Here is an 18,120-nt window from a genome sequence, read left to right on the forward strand (position 1 = left end):
GGAGGCTTCATTCAGAGCTGTGCAATGTTGTGTGGGAAGAGAGACCCTGCCTTCCTGACCAGAGGAAATGGAAGTGTGTGTCTGCACGGAAACCACAGCTCCTCCGCTTGCTTGGAGCATCCTTCCTGCTGCCTGGATGCTCCATGCTCGGTGGAAGTCAGCAGCTCCCAGCAACCTGTGCCAGGGTGCAGCAATCCTGGGTGTGAGTAATGATGAGATGTTGGGTGAAAGGTCTGGGAGGGATGCGGGAGGTGCTGCTGTGCTGTGCTGCCTTGTCAGGGGTGGTCCTTGATGCGACGAATCCTACTGCCTCATAATATTGTGCCTGGTTTTGTTATTTTGCTGGTAAGAAAATTAAGGGCAGCCTCTGATACTGTTTGAGATGCATTTTCTTCTAGATCAAAGCATCACCTAGTTGGTTTGTAATGAAAAAGCTGAGTATAATTTATAGTAGATCTGTTGGTATAATTGTCAAAAGAAAAGCATGGAACAAAACCCTACAGCATATTTCAGAATTTAAAGGAAACAATGGATTTTCTGTGTGAACTGCTGGCATTCTTCAGTAAAAATAGTTTTCTGCAGAGATTCTAATTAGAAATGGATGTGATATCATGGAAAAAAAAAATCAGTTTTGATGAAAACATTTGAGTCAGCAATATTCGTAATTCCCTCATTAACCAGGCAGCGATAACTCAAAGTAAAATGCTCTTTCAGTAGCTGCTCAGGGTCAGGGTGGTGGCTTGTTAAGAGGGACAGAGCTGATGGGTAATATTCGCGTTGGGTTTGGCTTTAAGCACTAAGGCAGGAGGCAGTTTCTCAGGCTTGATTGCTGCTTCTGTTCAAGATGCCCACACAGTTGCTGCTTTGTGAGAAAGAAAGAGATCATTTCTGGAATTCTAAAATTGATAGAAGGCTTTGGAAGTACGTGAGGGACATGCTGAAGTACCGGCACCATGCTGCCCCGTAAATATCTGCTATGAGCTGCCCCTTTTTCTCATGTCCCCTCATTCCCAAGAAAATCCTCAGCTCAACACTTTTTCTGTTGCACTTATGTTCGGTTTTCCATTAGGTTTTTATTATAGACCTGTGCTTTCTAATTTTTACTCCGTTTGTTCCATATTATCTAACTGGCAGCTGTAAGAGAGCTGGGGTAGATGCAGTTGGTGTGTCAGGGAATGGCTGCAGGAGCAGAGGTCCCTCAGCCTGCAGGATCAACATCTTTGTCAATGAATATTAAGGGACTGGTTGGGACCTGCAAGTGCAGGGAGGGTTTCTTGCCCCCCTCCTCTCTGCGCGCTGGATACAGGGCAGACATGCTCAGGGCTCAGGACCGGTGCTGCCAGTGCCCTGGAGCTGCTGTGTCCTAGGGCCCTGCTCCAGGGGTGGCTCTGGGGGTTGCCTCAGGGGCCGGTGGGGTGCCCAGCTCTGCTACCCACTTGCCCCTACCAGGTGCTTCATTTGCTCTGCAGAGGCAGTGCAGCTGCTGCTAGAGAAATCCAATTAGTCTTAAATATAAAATACATTTTGAAAAACTTAATTTTCCATATGGCTTCAGCACACTTACTGCAATTGTAATACACTTTTGATTGATTTGCTATTTCCCTCCTGGAGTTGCCTGGGCAAGTCCCAGTACAAAATGTGGAGCTTTGTAACTAAGAACTTGCATCATTCAACATTTCCTAATGCCGTTGTGGATTGAATTGAACCCTAAAAAATAAATTCAACTAGGAATCTTAAACTGTGTGTTGATTTAAAAATGTATGAGTGAGCAGTGTTTTCCTCCTGGTTAGCAAGAAGGAGTAGTGGCTAAAGTGTACCAAGCAATTTTAACAAAAACTGTTTTTTAAAAAATAAAAAAGTGCAACTGCAAAAATGTTGACTGAAATCAAGAATTCCCATTCCAGCATTAAGACATGGTTAAAACTGGGAATTGAATATCCTTTATTTAAATAAAATCACCTGAGATGTAAAATCATGAGAGCTGCTACGACAGGAGGTTTGAAGCCTGGCAAGTCTGGGTTGGTGAGGTCAGAGATGGAGAGGTAAGGAAGGGGAAAAGATTAACTTCAGTTTTCCAGCCTGTGTTTAGCAGGATTTTCACACCATGGGCAGCTTGGCTGACGCCAAAGCAACAGTGCTGCTGTGCTGATGGCTAGTGCAGATCCAGCACCACTGTGGACCAGGACAGAGCTGGGTGTGAAGCAAGGGAACGGGTGTCACTCCCTGCATTGCCACCTTGACCTCAAAGATGCAGAACTGCAGGAGTGGCTGCTCCTTTGGGATGACTCCTTGCCCCAGCAGTAATGCCCAGTCCACACGCAGGTGATGGTGTCACTGCTGTCCTTGGATGTCTTTGGGTGAAAAGCTCAAGGCTTTCTTCGTAGGCTCAGTTATTGCTGAGCATTAGTGGGGGACCGCATGCAAGCTGCAGGTGGCGCAGGGGACCAGCATCAGTCTTGCTCCATGGAAGTTTAATTTTGGGGTTATCTTGAAAAGTCTCTGCCTTCATCTCTCATATAGTCACTGTTTTCTAGAGCACCAGCTTCTAAAGTGAATCAGTTAAATACCCGAGGTTTTCACCACCCTCCCTATGTGTGCCATAGAGATTGCTGGAGTCTGACCACGAGTCCTGTGTTGACTTCTGAGCTCTAGTAACGTGGGCTGAAGTTGCCTGCTGAGACCTGTGATGACCCAGCAAGCTGGGGACACCTTCGGACAGCACAGGCTGCAGCAGCATTGCTTATGCGGTTCCCTGGCTAGCATCAGTCCCCGTTCCTTTCAGATAAACCTTTATGCTCACAGTTCTCCAGGGTGTCTGTCCAAATTCAGCCACTGCTGGCTTCAGTTCAGGTCTGCCTACTTTAACATTAGCCAGAGGAGCTGCTCTGAAAACAGCACAAAGACTCCATCCCGCCTCTGCTTCTGCCTAAGATGGAGTTAATGATTTGTCAGTGCCGTTTTGCCTTTGTGGCACAAAGGTCCTTCTGCCAGAGGACTCGCTGCAGGGGCAAGCAGACACATAAAGCACCCAGCTTTCAGGCAATAGAGTCCTTTTTATAAGATAAAAGAATTGGCAATTTCTCTCATTTTTTTCAAGAGGAGGAGTTCCTTGGGTGCTTTTTACTCAGCATATCACATACTCTGGCTTCTTCAAAGAGACCCCACAGATGCTCCACACTCCTCGTTTTCAGCTGCTAGCAGGGGGGATTCCAGTCTCGATGGCCCTGTTTCTTTTGCTATGCTGTTTGTTACTGATCGTGAATTGCTGAAATACGGTGTGTTGCAGTCCCCCGCTGAACTGAAGTTCAGCCCAGGGCTCTTGCTGTGAGAGTAACCTGAAATAGCCACTCTGGAGGAGCTGACCTTCCAGCAGAGCCACCAGAACACTTGGAGCTGGCTCCATCCTGAGCTCCTGAGAGTCTGTAGTGGTGTTGGTACACAGGGAGCAGTTCTCTGCTCTCACCCTCCAAGGAGGGCTGTCAAGTATATATATCTTTCTTGAAAACCATGTGTTTGAGAGCTCCTGGCAATTAGAAGTGAAGTACAACTGAGACAAGAAGGTTTTCCATGTTGAAGCTGTTTATTGTGTTAGATAAATACATTTGCAACAAGTTTGAATTATTTCCTCTGAGTGCAATTGCTGGTAGTATGGCATAATGATTAAAAAAAGAACCAAAAGTAGCAGAGGCACTTGTTGCATGCAGCTGAAATTGCAACTAAGCCCAGTGATGCAGCCCCTGCTGAAACCGACTTTCCACTGGCTGCAAGTGCAGCTTTGCTGGCGGGGTTCATGCTGCTGGCCTCGGGCGGGAGCTGTAAGGATGCACCTCGGGTGGGCAAGTCCTGACTCCAAATGCAAGGAGGATAAAATTTCTGCTTTCAGCATGATGTTTAGTATTGCTTTTGATTGAAGAGTGGTAGGGTTGTGTGATTGTAACCAGTGGGGAAGGCAGAAATCGGAATGCATTTACATTATCTATATTAAAACAATCACATTGACTCTTATGCAGTCATGTGAAAAGATTGGACATGAATACGTAGATGTTTATGGAAACTTTTTTGTCAAAAGGATGGACTTGACAGGCTATGCCAGGAGGACGAGAGCCTTTTATCAGAAAATAGAGCTACCCAGAGGGGTCTTTCTGTCAGGATTTTCAGGAAAATCCCTAAAATGGTTTGTACAGCTGGAAAGATGGACAAAAAAAAAAAGAGGTGGCAAACGTTCTTGCAAGGCAAACTTGTTAATTTGCTTTGCTCCTGCAAGGGCCATGTGTTGCTGTCCCTGCCACGCCAAGGACACAGCACACGACCAACCCTGGTCTCAGTGTAGTCAGGCAGCCCGCTCAGAGGCTTAAACTGAAGCCTGTGCTGAAGTCCTCAGCTGAACAGAGGCTTCTCAGTGACGCATGACAAAGCCAAAGAGTTCTGCGTGCAGATAAACATTGAGTGGAGTGTTGGCACTGGGAGGTGTGATGACAAGCTCTGTTCTTGCTCTGCATCAGCTGTGAACACAGCCAGGTGACCTCCAAACTGAACGTTCCTTTAGCCTGGAAATAAATGTATTTGGTGTTTTGTTTTTATTTATTTATTCTGTAAGTAGCCCCACTTGTATCAAGGTGGGATACAAGACTTAATGACAAAAAATGGGTTCTAAACTTTAGCCCAGGGAACAGAAGCAACCTTCTTTGAGCTGGGGCATCCATTCCTATGGTACAGATAGACACACTCATGAATAAGGCAGACCAACGTGTTTGCTCAAAGTACGGTGAACATTAGCATTCACAACTGAAAAACTCCTCAGTTACTGGTGATTAAGTGGCTAGCAGAAACTGAGGCTAAATAACAGCAACCTGCAGTAAGTAACCGAAGCAGTGGAAGTCTCTTGCTAGAGAACAGCAATGTTAAAGATGTCCTCAAATATTCTGCCACCTGAATCGGATCCTCCTACAACAGAGATTAGCAAAAACTGCAGTGCAAAAGATCCATGCAAAAATCTCCACATGCCTCGTAGCCTGCTATTTTGGGACCTCTGCAATCACAGTGCTGAGCACCTTGCATCCAGACTGTCCTCGGAAATCAGTGGAATATATAGCAAAGGCAGGTGCCATTTGGCATGGCTCAAAATACTGCAATCTCAATGGGAGAGTAAGCGGAGGTTTGGACACGTCCTCTGCCTGGGGAGAACTTCCTTTGCTGTATACTAAGATTCAAACCTTCCCCATTAGTTTCATGATGAGGAATTGTGAATCGATACCTTATTTCTGTGTCCCGAAGACTCTCCAAGTGCTTTCTGGTATTATGAGACCGACAAAACAATGTGAGACAAGTTAATATTGTTGTACCCATCTCACCAATGAGTAGGTAGAGGCACGTAAAGAAGTGACTTGCGTGATGGTCTAACAAATCTGTCAAAGTTGAGAACAGTAACCTACAAAGTCTACGTCCATATTCCTCACCGCAACCTTCAGTTCCACCTCTGTCACCCACTGTGCATTGCCTTGTGGCAAGAACCTAGAGGTCAGGTAGGATGGTAAGGAAGAGGAGAAATAGTGAAATGTCCTTCTTGCAGATTTGTGCTTTCAAGTCTTGTCTGCTCAAGATGCTTGTTGTGGTTGCAGTACCTACTCCATGTTGCTTCAGCAACTCCTTATAATCCCATAAACCAAACACTAGTCACTAAAAAAGGCAGCTGCGAGCAAACCTTAGAATTTGGGGATCAGAGGACATGGGAATCCCTCAGTCCCCACTCTTCAAAAGATAAATAATAAATTTCCAAAGCTCTCACATTCACTTGTGCCTTCTTGCATAATGGTTGTCTTGGTGAATTAAGAGGAGGAAATGTACAGCTATTCACCTTACAAATTTGTTGGGAAATTCCTCTTTTAAAAGTGCTGAATTTCTCAGAGGTAGAATGCACATTAGTGTATGTTACTTTAACAGTTATGCTGAGGAGTCTGAGTGACAAAACTAGGAGCAATGTTTCTGCTTATTGTCATATCTCGTCCCAGTGAAGTGCATCTAAAACATGATGGATGGATGAAGCTACATATGGAATCACTCTGAAAATCACAGCAAATTCTGTGTAGCTGAAACCAGCAGCATCCAAACTTTGCTCCGTGGGCTTCTGGTGGCTACCATAGCAAGTGGTCTGACACATCTGGCTAATCCACGGACCTGTGCCCGATGATATGCCTGGTTTTTGCATGAGTAGGCTAGAGCGAGGTGGTGCTACATGGTCACAGAAGTCCATGACCCCCTTGGAACTGTAGTCTGAGTGCTTCTGTATCATGGTCACTGGAAATAGGGTTGCAGTGGGGTCGGGAGTGTATGTGCAGAATCGTGTGAGCTGAGATTAAATTCACTCATATAACCCTACCTAAGCACGGATGCTTTAGCAGTTCTACTCTGTGATGCTCTGTGATACAAAATTATAAAATCTGGGCCTTTTTTTTTTTTGAAACGCAAATATAATGACTGAAGAAGATATTTGAAGCAATCTATTTCCAGGAAGGACAAAATGTTCCTGTTGCTTTTCCAAATTGTGATGGTTACCCTGGATTTGTGGGAGATACTGAAGGGAGAACAGACTGTGCTAGACCAAGAGTTATATTAGGAAATGTCTGGAGAGTCTTGTGCTACTTGAGTTACAATGATAACTGTTTTCAGTAAAATAAAGGTTGCTGCATAGTATTAAACTGCGCTGCCAGAATGGCTTGCTGATATCCTGACCTGTTGAGCAAGAATCATTTACACTATGTGCTCTTAGAGATATTGCCGTTGCCTTGCATATCTGAAAATGGCTGTTTGTGTGATAGCCTTCCTGGTGGGAAAAGGCCTCCTGGATCGCAGCATTTTATGGCTCTGTCTAGGGAAGTCCTTTCAGTCATCTAGATGCTGCTCCTCCCATGTAGATGTAGGGATGGCACTGTAAGGGTCCATGATGACTTTTGCACAACGAATAATCATCACAATCAGGAAGAGACAGAGGAAGACGAAACATGCTAATGTCAGTCCCTTGTCCACATCGACGTACACAGGCTCTGGGGTTGGTCCCTCCATTGTTTATGTCGCTCTTCATCTGGGTTTATGTTTGCTCCTAACATCATCAACCACCTGCCAAAAAAAAAAAAAAAAAAAAGACTGCATCAGACACAGGTGATTGCTGCTCTGGAGTATGGGGAAACGCAGGGGTGGAAATAAAAAGAGAAAACCTCTGTGATATGTTCTTGTAGGGAAATGAAGCTGCTGGGAATGTCATAGCTCAGGTAACTGACAGCTGTGAAAGGAAGAAACCTCATCTCCACCTTAATTTAGCCCATGAATGCTTCTTGCTAAAATATTAGACAATTAAAAGAGATGTTAACGAAGGAAAGAGAAGCAGTGGTGAATGAACACTATCCCCTTGAAATACCATCTCTTGAAAGAGCTACAGACGCTGTTCTTGTCTCAGCATTTCCCAATCATAATAATATTTCCCCTCTGCTAGTGTAAAAGAGCAGACAAATGGCAGAGCAGACTGTTTCTATCCCAATTTTCCTCTCTGTCCAAACACTCCCTGTCTCTCACTGGCACAAAGCGAAGTGAGAATTATGCATACTTATTTTCCATAACATTTAATCTCTGGTACTCATAGGTTCTCCAGGCAATAGAAGATTTTTAGGAGCAATATAATTTTGAAGTGGATGTTTTATCACCCAGAGAAGTACAGGTTATTATGTGATTAGTACTAGGATTATCTTATTTGATGCAGATGCCTGTGTAGCTGAAGGTCTCGTCTGACCTCATCACCTGAATCCATAACCAAAATGTCTTCAGTAGAGGTTGACTCCCTTCTGCCTCTGCAAGTTTGCCTCTGGATAATTCCTTAGCTGCTAACACAGGTTGCTTTGCATGAAGATGCTGAAGAAGGGGAACTGACCTGGCTTGTGGAATTGGGTCACTGCCCAGGGGTGGGGGAATCTTCTCCTGACATCCACCTTTGGTCAAGGTGGGAGGTAGAAATCTTGAGGGTTACTGTTGTAAAAGAGCAGGAACATGAATGTCTTTTTAAAACAACAAATTGCTCACATCAACTGCAATAATCTAAGAACTCATCCCTGCTTTATTTGGAGAAGAGAGGTGGGAAAGAAGATGCCGATCCCTAGGGAGAACTGGGTGACACTTGGGTATCAGGTGGTCCAATTGCTCACTGTAACTACATTAATACAGTTAGGAAATATCAGGTACAGATTTCATCTACACAGCCATGTTTGCCTGATTACATTTCCAGTGAGCTGCTGCTGCTGGCAGGGCTATTTCAGTCGCAGTTCACATCTGGCTGAAGCATCATGTTCTTCCACATCGTGCTGTGCCAGCTGTGAGCGGGTGTCCCAGTGACTCCTGAACTCTTGTGCCCTGCAGTGTTTTTGGTTTCTTTCTTGGGGTGAAATAAGGACCTTTTATTTGAAAAGTTCACAGTTCCTTTTCTGTCTCATAATTTACTCCTTTTCAAGTTGTTTTCCAATCTCACCACCTCCTAGATCCTACAAGGGAAGCATAAATCAGCTGGGCCCTCCAGCCTATTTTAAGCACAAGGACGGCAGATTTTTTTAATTTTCTGAAAGCACAGAAATTACTGCAACAGCTGGTTCTGCAGCAGGGAGAAGAAAGAGAAGCTGATGACACATAGTGAATGAAACCAAGCAGACATCATGTGTATTTACCAGTCACATCCTTAGGATGGGCCAGCACATTTGGGCTCATGGAGAATCACTGAGGAGAGTAGGATCAGACTTGTAATGCTCACCTAGTCTGATCAGAGGTCTGTTATTCCCAGAAGACACTCTTACCACTATTTCATCAGCCAACGGATCTTATGTTACAGTCTATACCTTCATTTGGAGAAAAAGAGTCAAGGCTTTGTTAAAGGCTGAGTATTAAGTGTGGATACTTGTTTCCTTTTTGCTTTTTTTTTTTTTTGTGTGTGTGTGAAGCTAAAGAAAACAATGTTATCAAAACTACTAATGTAGCCCAGTCCTTCCTGAAGTATGCTTGTGAAGGTCTGACAAAGATGGATTTGTTTTTTCCCTCCTGAAATTCTGGCTATGGCACCATGTGGTGTTATTTCACAGCAAGTTACCTCCTGCAGAATGTCAGAACTACCTGGTAATTTCCATCAGTCCTGATCTTTGAAGAAAAACTGCATTTTCAATCAAATGCACTTTCTGCTAAACAGTGAATCATTTATGTGGAAAACGATCTGAGGTTCCAAGTAGAGATCCATCCCTTGGAGATTTTTCTCTTCAAAATGGCATCACACGATCTCAAGTGGAGTCGTGGTTCAGGTGCCGCATCCTTCTGCGTGCCTCTGCCCCCAGGAGTGGGGCTGGATGATGTTTCCCATGAAACACCTGAGCTGTTGTGAAGCCCCCTCTCCTACTGGAAGGGAAAAACGTGTTATGGAAAGGATATGCCAGGCAGAAAGCTTTACCCAGGGCAGGGTGTAAGTGTATGGCATCTGAGCTGTAGTTTGCACAGGAAATTACAGTGACAGTTTGAATCCAGTGGTTTCAGGTTTAGGTTGATTTGTTTTGCCAGAAAGTCAGCATTTTTGGTGGGAATATAAATATTTTTTTCGAAAAGTTGTGTTCTTGAGGTGGTACAAATCACACGTCTTCCCTCCTTCTGCTTTCCCCATAAATGTGTAGTGTTTCTATGCTGCGACTACTGGTCCGCATTAAGTTATTACTGATGGAGAACATATTTCTTGGGGCTGGCCAGAAGGGCCTGGCTTTCCAAGTTGCTCTTCTCACAGCTTGACTGCTCACCTGAATCTCCCTGTGCACCAGTATTGTCAGAGAGGGAAACCTCCTCTGCTGGTCCAGCTCATCGGAGCCGCAGCAACATGATGCTCGTGCTCATCCGAGTGGCGAGGTGGGTCGGGTGTCGGAAGACTTTTGGTGGTGTTCTGCGGTTCAGTACTGCAGCTGCCTCTTGGTGGCCTTGGCAGTGTGGAGACAGTTCTTGGCACTGAACAGACCTAGGTGCTGGAACGGGGCTGTGTCTGAGGCAGTTATCTCCATATTAATTTATTATTGCTGGAATATACCACTGTTCTAGATCAGGCATCTAGGCACCAGCAGAAGATGTTCCTTTGGATGGGAAAGGAGTTATTTGCACGTATTCACCAGGACTGGTTCCTCCTGAGGAAGGCCAGCTCTTTGGTTTTACCGTTGACATGCTGTTTTATTATTATTTCCTAAAAAGCTTCAGCACCGCTGCAGATAAGGATCTGCCTATGGATACACCAGTGCACAGGGAGGGAACAGGCTTGTTTCCATGGGAATATCCAGTGCACCTCATCTCTCCCAGCATGGACATGCTGCATGGCAAAGATGTGCCTACATACATGAGTGAGGGAGGGTACCACAGCTACGTGCTGCTCCCCACTGTCTGCCAGGTACTTGTAGTCTTACATCTCTGTAATAGCTGAACAACTTGTCCTGCTTATTTTCTGTTTTCCTGGTAAATGCCTCAACCTTCCCTTGCATTTCCTTGGTGCCCAGCGGTACAGCCAGATTTGGAGGGGGTGGTAGAAGCATCTTACAGGTTGATGCAGTTAGTCCATGCTGGAGGAGGCTCTGCCTGCACGTCCCACCATCTATCTCTGCCACGGGGTATGTGCTGTGTATGTGAGCAGAATGGTTTTGCAGATCCTGGTCTGGCTTGTGAAATCCTTCAGTGCTATTGAAATTAATTCTTGCTCCAGCTACAGACTGGTTGGCTGGATGCTTTGCTTTTATTTACCAGCACAGCCAAGGTTGACACCGTGTGTGTGTGTGTGTGTGTGTGAAACCAAAAAGATCAGCAGAAACAATTATAAAGTTTTATACTTGATCAATTTTTCTCTGAATAGCTGAATTGCAGAGAATTACTTTTTTCCCCAGCTTGTCAGCACTGAACTGAGAATTTATTTTTTAAGTTTTTCAGATTTGATGAAAACATAATTTGGTTTAAACAAAAGCAACAGATGGAGAAGGGCAATCCCTGGTTCAAACTATCCGGCAGTTTAGCAGTCCTGCGTGTATGCTCTTTTGTAAATCCCTGGGTGTTTCAATGCGATCTCTCCCCTTTAACTCCTGGGGGAATAGATGGGTGCTGCAGGCGGACCCATCGGCCCGGGGACGGAGCTGGGCTGGCTGTGCTGGGCAGTGTAACTCGGTACCAAAAGTGCATCTGCACTTGGCTCCTGGTGGATCGCAGAGGGCCAGGGCCAGGCAGCAGCTGTATCTCTTCAGAGGGGTTGGCGTCATTAGTTTTGATGCCCTGCCCCCCCCCAGCTTCACCTTGTGTGACTATTCTTGCAGTCAGGAGACCCTGCAGCCTGGCAGGTGTGTGAGAACAGTCAGGGACCGTGGCCTGGGGATAAAGAACTTTGGTACCTCAGTGTAGAATCTGTCCTGAGCATTTGGTCTTTGCCACTTTTTTTTGTTTCCCAGTGCTCCTTTCATGAGGGATTGCCACGGAAGAGAGGATATATTCATTTTTGATGACCTTATGTACGCAGGCAGGCAAAGACATGTTGGCATCTTCTTTAGTATACCAGCACTGTTACGGACTATATAACGCTTGTGCTCATCGGTGTGGCTGAATTTTGCAATCATTCTTACCCATGCAAAATAATTTAAAAGACATGAGTTTTTTCCAGATCTGACAATCTTGGCACTGTCACTTTAAATATTAGGTAATAACGTACCACATATATTACATCACAGCGAGCTGGTCAAAACCATACCAGTTCCTACACTGGTTAATCATATTTCCACTCATCTCAACCCATAGGATATATTTCAAAACATATTCTTTTTCTTTCCTTCTGTACTCCTTTCCCAAAACAACAGATGTGCAGGGAAGGGGAACTGTGTGATTTCATATATGCAAGCAGATGCCTACCTTCCAGGCCTGGGTAGGAAGCCTGTCACATCCCAGCATAGCAGCATTGTGGAGTTAAAATCCTTACTGTAGTCATATTTTAAAAGTTTTGTTAGTCAGTGTGGCTTTAACGGCATTCAGGCTCCACTCAGGTTCACGTCCACCCAGACCTGGAAGCAGTTCTCACCGGTGTGTTCTGGAAAAAAAAAAAAATAAAAATTCACAATTGCTCATCGCGCAGGATGTGGGCGTTACGGCTCTGTTAGGCGGTTGGGAATTGTTCCAGCGACAGCCTGAGGCAATCGGATACAGTCACACACAAGACGGATTCGTCAGATGTTCCCTAGAAGAACATTTATGATACGAAGAGTGGTGTTCGAGCCCGGAGTAGTCCTATCCTTATTTCTTCTTAAACAAGGAAAAAAATCCCATTTTTAATTCATAATGAAAGAGCAGCCAGGTCTGAATTGATAGTGTGCAGGAGTCTGCATCTGTAGTTAGTTTTTAAAAAACCTTTTATTACAAAAATGTCCAGAATAGAAGTAAAATGTTTCAGTTCTTAAACAAAATTAAGCGATAACTCTGAACTGATAGACCAGGATTTAAAACCTATTAATTATTAGGATATTTTTCAGTCTGATTTGAGATGATATTCTTTTTTATGTGCACAGAAAACAATTTCAACCAGACAAACTCTAACAACTTGCTGGATGACAAACCCATTGCCCCACTCAATTTTGTTAACTCTGAAATGTCTTATGGCCCAGAGCCCAGGACTCCTGCCCAGCAGCACCGCTCACCAACCCGCAGAGAGATGGCACAAAACCTTGTTTTTATTCATTGAAAACCTTGATTTTATTCATTGATGTGATGGCATCTGGCCTTTGCCATGGGCCATACCTGCCATGCTAGGATCTCTATGAGCATAGACCAAAATGACAGCAACTCTTCCAGGGAAATTACGGTCTAAGTGTAAAAAACCAGACAATATTTGGCGTGAAGAGCACATGGTGAGACAGGTAATGGCTGGGACCCAATGCTGATGACCCAACACCTTGAGTACCAGTAGGACGGTGAGGTTTACTTTGCAGACAGCTTCTCTCCCATCTTTGAAGGGCATTTGGGTGCTGACCAAGTGACAGATGCTGGGTCAAGGGCCAAAGGGAAGCATTGATCGGCCTTTGATCGGTAATGAAGAGAGGTGGTGGGAAGAGGCTGTTGTGGCACTTGGAAGGGGAGGTGGCTCTCACATGTCTGGGGGAAGCTCTGAGGGAAGGTGCAGGAGCTGACCTCTGCAGTGCTATTTGGAGCTGTGGCAGGGAGAGATGTTTGTCAAAGCCAGAGGAGAGGAGGTTATAGTAATTCCAGTTGAGAAGTGGTAAGAACCTGCCTGGTTGTTTTTAGGATGCCTGTGGAGATGGTTACTCTGGGATGTTGGTGTGGAAAAGTGTTTTAAGGCTTAGGATGTGAAGGCTGGAGAGAAGAAACCAAAGATGACCTCAGATCCCAGGTGAGGAGACTCACAAGGACAGGGTGTTGCTCAGGCAAAGGAGTAGAGGTGAATGGCCAGGCAGGAAGGTGAATTGCTGCTTCAGGTATATATTGTGTGTGTCAAACTCACCTTTGCTTTGAAGTTCAAATCTATAAAAGACTAGTTGGGACATTTAATCATACTCTAATATTCTTAACAAACTAGTTTTGATTAAAAACTCACTGCCTCAGAGTCAAATGCTGTAGAGAGATATAGACAGATGGTCTTCTTTCTATATCCAGAGAGCAATAATATGACCGTTACCTTCATTTAAAAATTAATTGTCCTTTAATACTTACAGTTCTTCCAGAAGAAAATCAATACTTTATTTCAGTAACTCTGGCTTCCTGTGAGCACGATTTCTCCTATGTACCTGTAGCACACAGGCAGATTTAATCTTTGTTTTTAACCCATTATTTGGCTCTTTGGTTCAGGTATTTTTTGCTTGCTTTGCATATGGACTTCCAATCTTTATGCTCAGCTTAGTTTACGCAAACTAGTTTATTCAGTCCAGCCCACTCAGTTATGGTCAAGAGACAAATAATCTTCCCTCAACACACTTGCCTTTAGCCAGCCATAAATTACTGGATGTCAGTATTCCCTCAGAAGACTCAAGGCATCATTTATGGGTGCCCCAAAAGTTGAAAATGAATAAGCATATAAATCAATCTGGGGAGAGCGTTAAAAATTGCTGCTGCACAAATGTTTCCTTTTTACATAGCCCCATGGAAAGAATAACATTAATCTTCATTGAAAAAAAGATGCAACATGCTCCTAAAATAACTGTGCGCTGCTTATAATTTGAGTGTGTCCTAAATCAAATAATCTTCTCACTCACTTGAGGAGCATGTGGTATTACCTGTTAACAAAAGATTAAAAAACAGATGGTTGTGCTTGGGAGCAAGTTGCTGTTTCGAGCTATTGAGCAAACCGATGGACAGTTGGGTTCTTGAGAGAAAACCACCTCCAGTCTCCCAAAGTTCAACTTACATGGGTAATCCTTGACTAAACTTTGCTGGAGTGAGAGCCTGTGAGAGCACCCAGGAACCTTTTTCAGAAGCTGGAAATGGTACTTCAGAGGTAAAAAAAGTGGGGTAGAATCAGTGATAGACCTTATGAGTTTCTGGCTACTGGGCACAACGGTGGGAAGTGCTAGGACTTCAGAAACGTGTGCTAGCTAAACAAGGGCAGGTGAGCCAGGCCTGAGCTGTAATGTTGTCTTTGTATCAGCTGTTTTACAACTCATAGAGAAGCAAGAGAAGAAAGGACACCCAGTGTTCCTTCAGAGACCAGTTCAGGTGTTTTTGCTACATCTCCGTGGTACTGCCCTCAGTTGGCCAGGCTCTGAGCAATGTGTGAGCCAAGAGCCCAGCTCAGACATGGGAAAAAAGATCTGTGTCTCCTGTGCATGCTGCGGGGAAACTGGTTCAGTTCCCTATTTGCGTTTCTGCTGCGGGTGTAAGAGCTGCAGTGATTTTGTGACATGGTTCGCCCAGTCCTCCTTGTGGTACTCGCTTCCATCCGCGGGGCTGTTGGGATCATTGATTCATCAGGTGCTGAAATCCTTTAATAGTTGGTGCTGGGAAAATGCAAAGCAATACCTACGATATGTGAAGTTTAGATGGGCTTGGAAAGGATCATCTGTCCGCAGCAGGACCATCCTTCATTCAATATGTGTTTTGATAAGGGGTCTGCTGCTGCTTTTCTTATCACTCAGTGCTACGATGCACAAGGTGCACGTCCCCTTTCATCATGGTGAGTGGCAAATATAAAGGAGTCTTAGAGAAACAAATGGATTTTGTTTTTAAGCCAAGGCTTTTAAGGTCTGAATAGATAGGATATGAACTCATTTTAATGGAGTATCTGCTGTTTAAACTCTGCTGTTTAAATCCCGTGGAAGGAGACAAACATGCCTGTTGGTCCTGTCAGTTATTTTATAAATTAAACTGTGGCTGTTGGCCAGGAGAAGTATAAGCAAAGCTATGTAGAAATTTTTCACCGCAGCAAAGTTGACAGGGAGGAAAAACATCTTTTTTTTTTTCACTTCTGCTCTGAAGATTTTTTCTTCTTTTTTTTTTTTAATTTTAATTTTTCTTTTTTCTTTTTTTTTTTTTTGCAAAAACAAAAGGTGCACTTTGAGGTAGAACAGCAACTCCTTTTTACATGAATTGTCTCCCTTGTGGTAGTGATGTCCAGTATTCTCTAACTTGCAGAATATCTCCCAGAGACACATCTTTTGCCCTTTTGTCTTGAAAAGCTACATACACCTGGATCAGACTGAGGCTGTATCAACATTTTTTACATTTGAGGAAAAGTATTGTGGATGAATGCTTATGAAAATAGTGGGGTTACACCTATAGAACTGCCACAAACATTGGCATGAAGAAATCTTGTAACCCTTGATTCACCTTGAATTGCTTATTTAAAATGAAAAGTTAGACACTAACTAATGCAGGAAACTCCTAGTCAAGAAGGCATTAAATTAATAAGTCAGAGGCAAAACAGGAAAAAAAAAAAAAAGCTACGGGTAGCTTTGCTATAGTAAAAGATGCAGGTTTTGTGCATGCAGGTACTCATCGATCTATATTGATAACTAATTCATAAGCTTTTTTAACACAGACTTTTCTCGGATACTTCAGAAATTTGCGGGGAGAGGGACATAAGAAAATAAACATAAGCAAAATTCAAGCTCAAAGGCCAGACTGCATTTAGTTCAAAACAAAATAACATGTTTTACACAGGGCTCCTGTCAAAGACGCTGCTTGTGCCTGTTCCTTTTCAGAACCGGTTTAGTCCACGGGGGACAGTAAGGATAGAAGTTTGTAGCTTGTGCTCATGCATGTAATTTACTGTGCTATTTCTCTGTCTCTTTGTGGTGATCTAATCAGAGGCGTGATGCCAGCTACACTACATCGTATCTTAAACTGAAAAAAATTTTGCAAAGGAGTCTTAAAGACTGAATGGATAAGCCATGGGATGCAGAAGTGCTCCCATGTAGGAATATGGATTTGACAGCAAAGCAGGACAAGACATTACAGACTGTTCAGCATCTGCTACCAGGTCCCTGGGCAAAAATGGACCTACAGAAAGGACAGCCCCAAAGCCCAGAGGTGTTTCTGGGTAAGGATGAAAACCCTTTAGAAATCGTTGGCAAAACCAGCCCCGCTTAAACAGATTTATCTCTCTTCGCTAGTATGAGGCGTTAGAGAAAAAAAATAATTGAAGATCTGAAATGAAAAGTTAGGGGCCTCAGGTGATCTGAAATGAGTTTGGGCTAGGGCTGTGTCAGGAGCAGTGCTTTGTGCTGCATGAGACACCCAGAGAAGCTTGCTGCTCCTCACCCTCTCCAGCTGGAGAGCCAGAATTGTTGCAGCATGTTAGCTAATTTTGGTTATAATTTGCCAACAGGAGAAGTAGAAATATCATTACTAGACTTTTCCCTGTTTTCTCAGGAGAACAGTTTTTCTCTTGCTATTATAAGAACTGGGAGAATGAAAATTGGCCCATTTTCAGAGACACTGAGTGCCTGGAGCACCATCTGGAATCAGTGCGACCAGACAAACAATTTAACATCACAGAAAATCTTCCTGTTTTCAGGCCCCCTCCACCCCTTTCTGCACAATTCTGCACGTGAATGCTGCACAAAAGCTCCTTTCTGATGAGGATCCAGTTGGCATGAAGATAAACTATATTTTCAACCCTCTCCCAGCAGGGATGGATTGTATTTTCCTTCAGAGAGAGGCCAGATGATTTTTATTACAAATGAACCAAAACCTTGAGGCAGGACATGCATTACATTTCCATGACAGCACTGGCAGGAGTGAAGGATCCTGATAAGAATTTAAGGATAATTGAGCTCTAGTCTCCAGCTCTGCAGGTAGATAACAAATGCAGCAGCCTCCAAATTCTGTGTGCCACCGAGTGAGGTTGGTTGAAAGGATAAATGGCCCATTGCTCAGGAGAGTGAGGATCACTCAGGATCCTGAGTCTGTCCCAGCTGTTCAGGGTCTCTGTCTCTTGTCCTTCACAGGACACGCGGACTGTACCTGTACCAGTAAATCAAGTGTGTCCCAGGCTGTTTTCTGGCATTGAGGCTGGCTGGCAAAGAGCAGCGCATGCAAACACTGTTAAATTTGCTTGACCTCTGTAACAGGTCGTTGTACTACAATGTGTTTACATAGAGGGATGACAAAATAAACTTGTGAACTTTGAATTATCTTTTAGTTGCAGAATATAGAAGAAGTGCCAGATGGATGGGTGTAAAATACAGTTTGTGTATAAGCAAAGACAGAGAACAGTCAAAAATGATCTCTGAGAATGGTAAAGCAATTGGACACTTTCTGAATGGGCTTTGGTGGCATCAGGTGGGCAGAATACGGGTTTAGTGATCACCAGCACAGCCTGACATTGAAGACTGTCCAAGTGGTGAAAAGCCAGCCAATGGCTCCTACCTTGCCGACATTCCTGTTTCTGGGGCATGATCCCAAGTCTGCTGTCCTGAGGCACCCAAGCCCTGGGGGACTGCTGCAAACTGGGCTGTAATGCCATCCCCGAAGCAGCTCCGACTGCAGTATCCCTGAAGCAGCTCTGACTTATGCTAGTGATGGCTTTGGCCATAGCTTGCTTTGTGCTTGGGGTTTTGGGGGTGATTAATGCCTTTTCATTCCCTTCTTCCCTCT

The 18,120-nt window shown here is 44.2% G+C and overlaps 1 protein-coding gene across 1 annotated transcript; it reads right to left on the bottom strand.

The window, feature by feature from the left end:
• Window positions 1–4,336: 4,336 nt before the first annotated feature.
• Window positions 4,337–12,074, bottom strand: CTXND1 (cortexin domain containing 1). Its single transcript, XM_055716605.1, has 2 exons — window positions 11,932–12,074; window positions 4,337–7,113 (listed from the first exon to the last, which is right to left on the bottom strand). Exon 2 carries the CDS (start codon window positions 7,057–7,059, stop codon window positions 6,880–6,882), a length of 180 nt encoding a protein of 59 aa, XP_055572580.1. The 5' UTR covers window positions 7,060–7,113; window positions 11,932–12,074; the 3' UTR covers window positions 4,337–6,879.
• Window positions 12,075–18,120: the final 6,046 nt, after the last annotated feature.

This window comes from Falco cherrug, chromosome 7 (genome assembly GCF_023634085.1).
Source record: "Falco cherrug isolate bFalChe1 chromosome 7, bFalChe1.pri, whole genome shotgun sequence".
Taxonomy (NCBI): Eukaryota; Metazoa; Chordata; class Aves; order Falconiformes; family Falconidae; genus Falco; species Falco cherrug.

Excerpts from the sequence above, each read along its gene's own strand:
- CTXND1 (XM_055716605.1), bottom strand. The coding sequence starts at position 7,059 with ATGGAGGGACCAACCCCAGAGCCTGTGTACGTCGATGTGGACAAGGGA.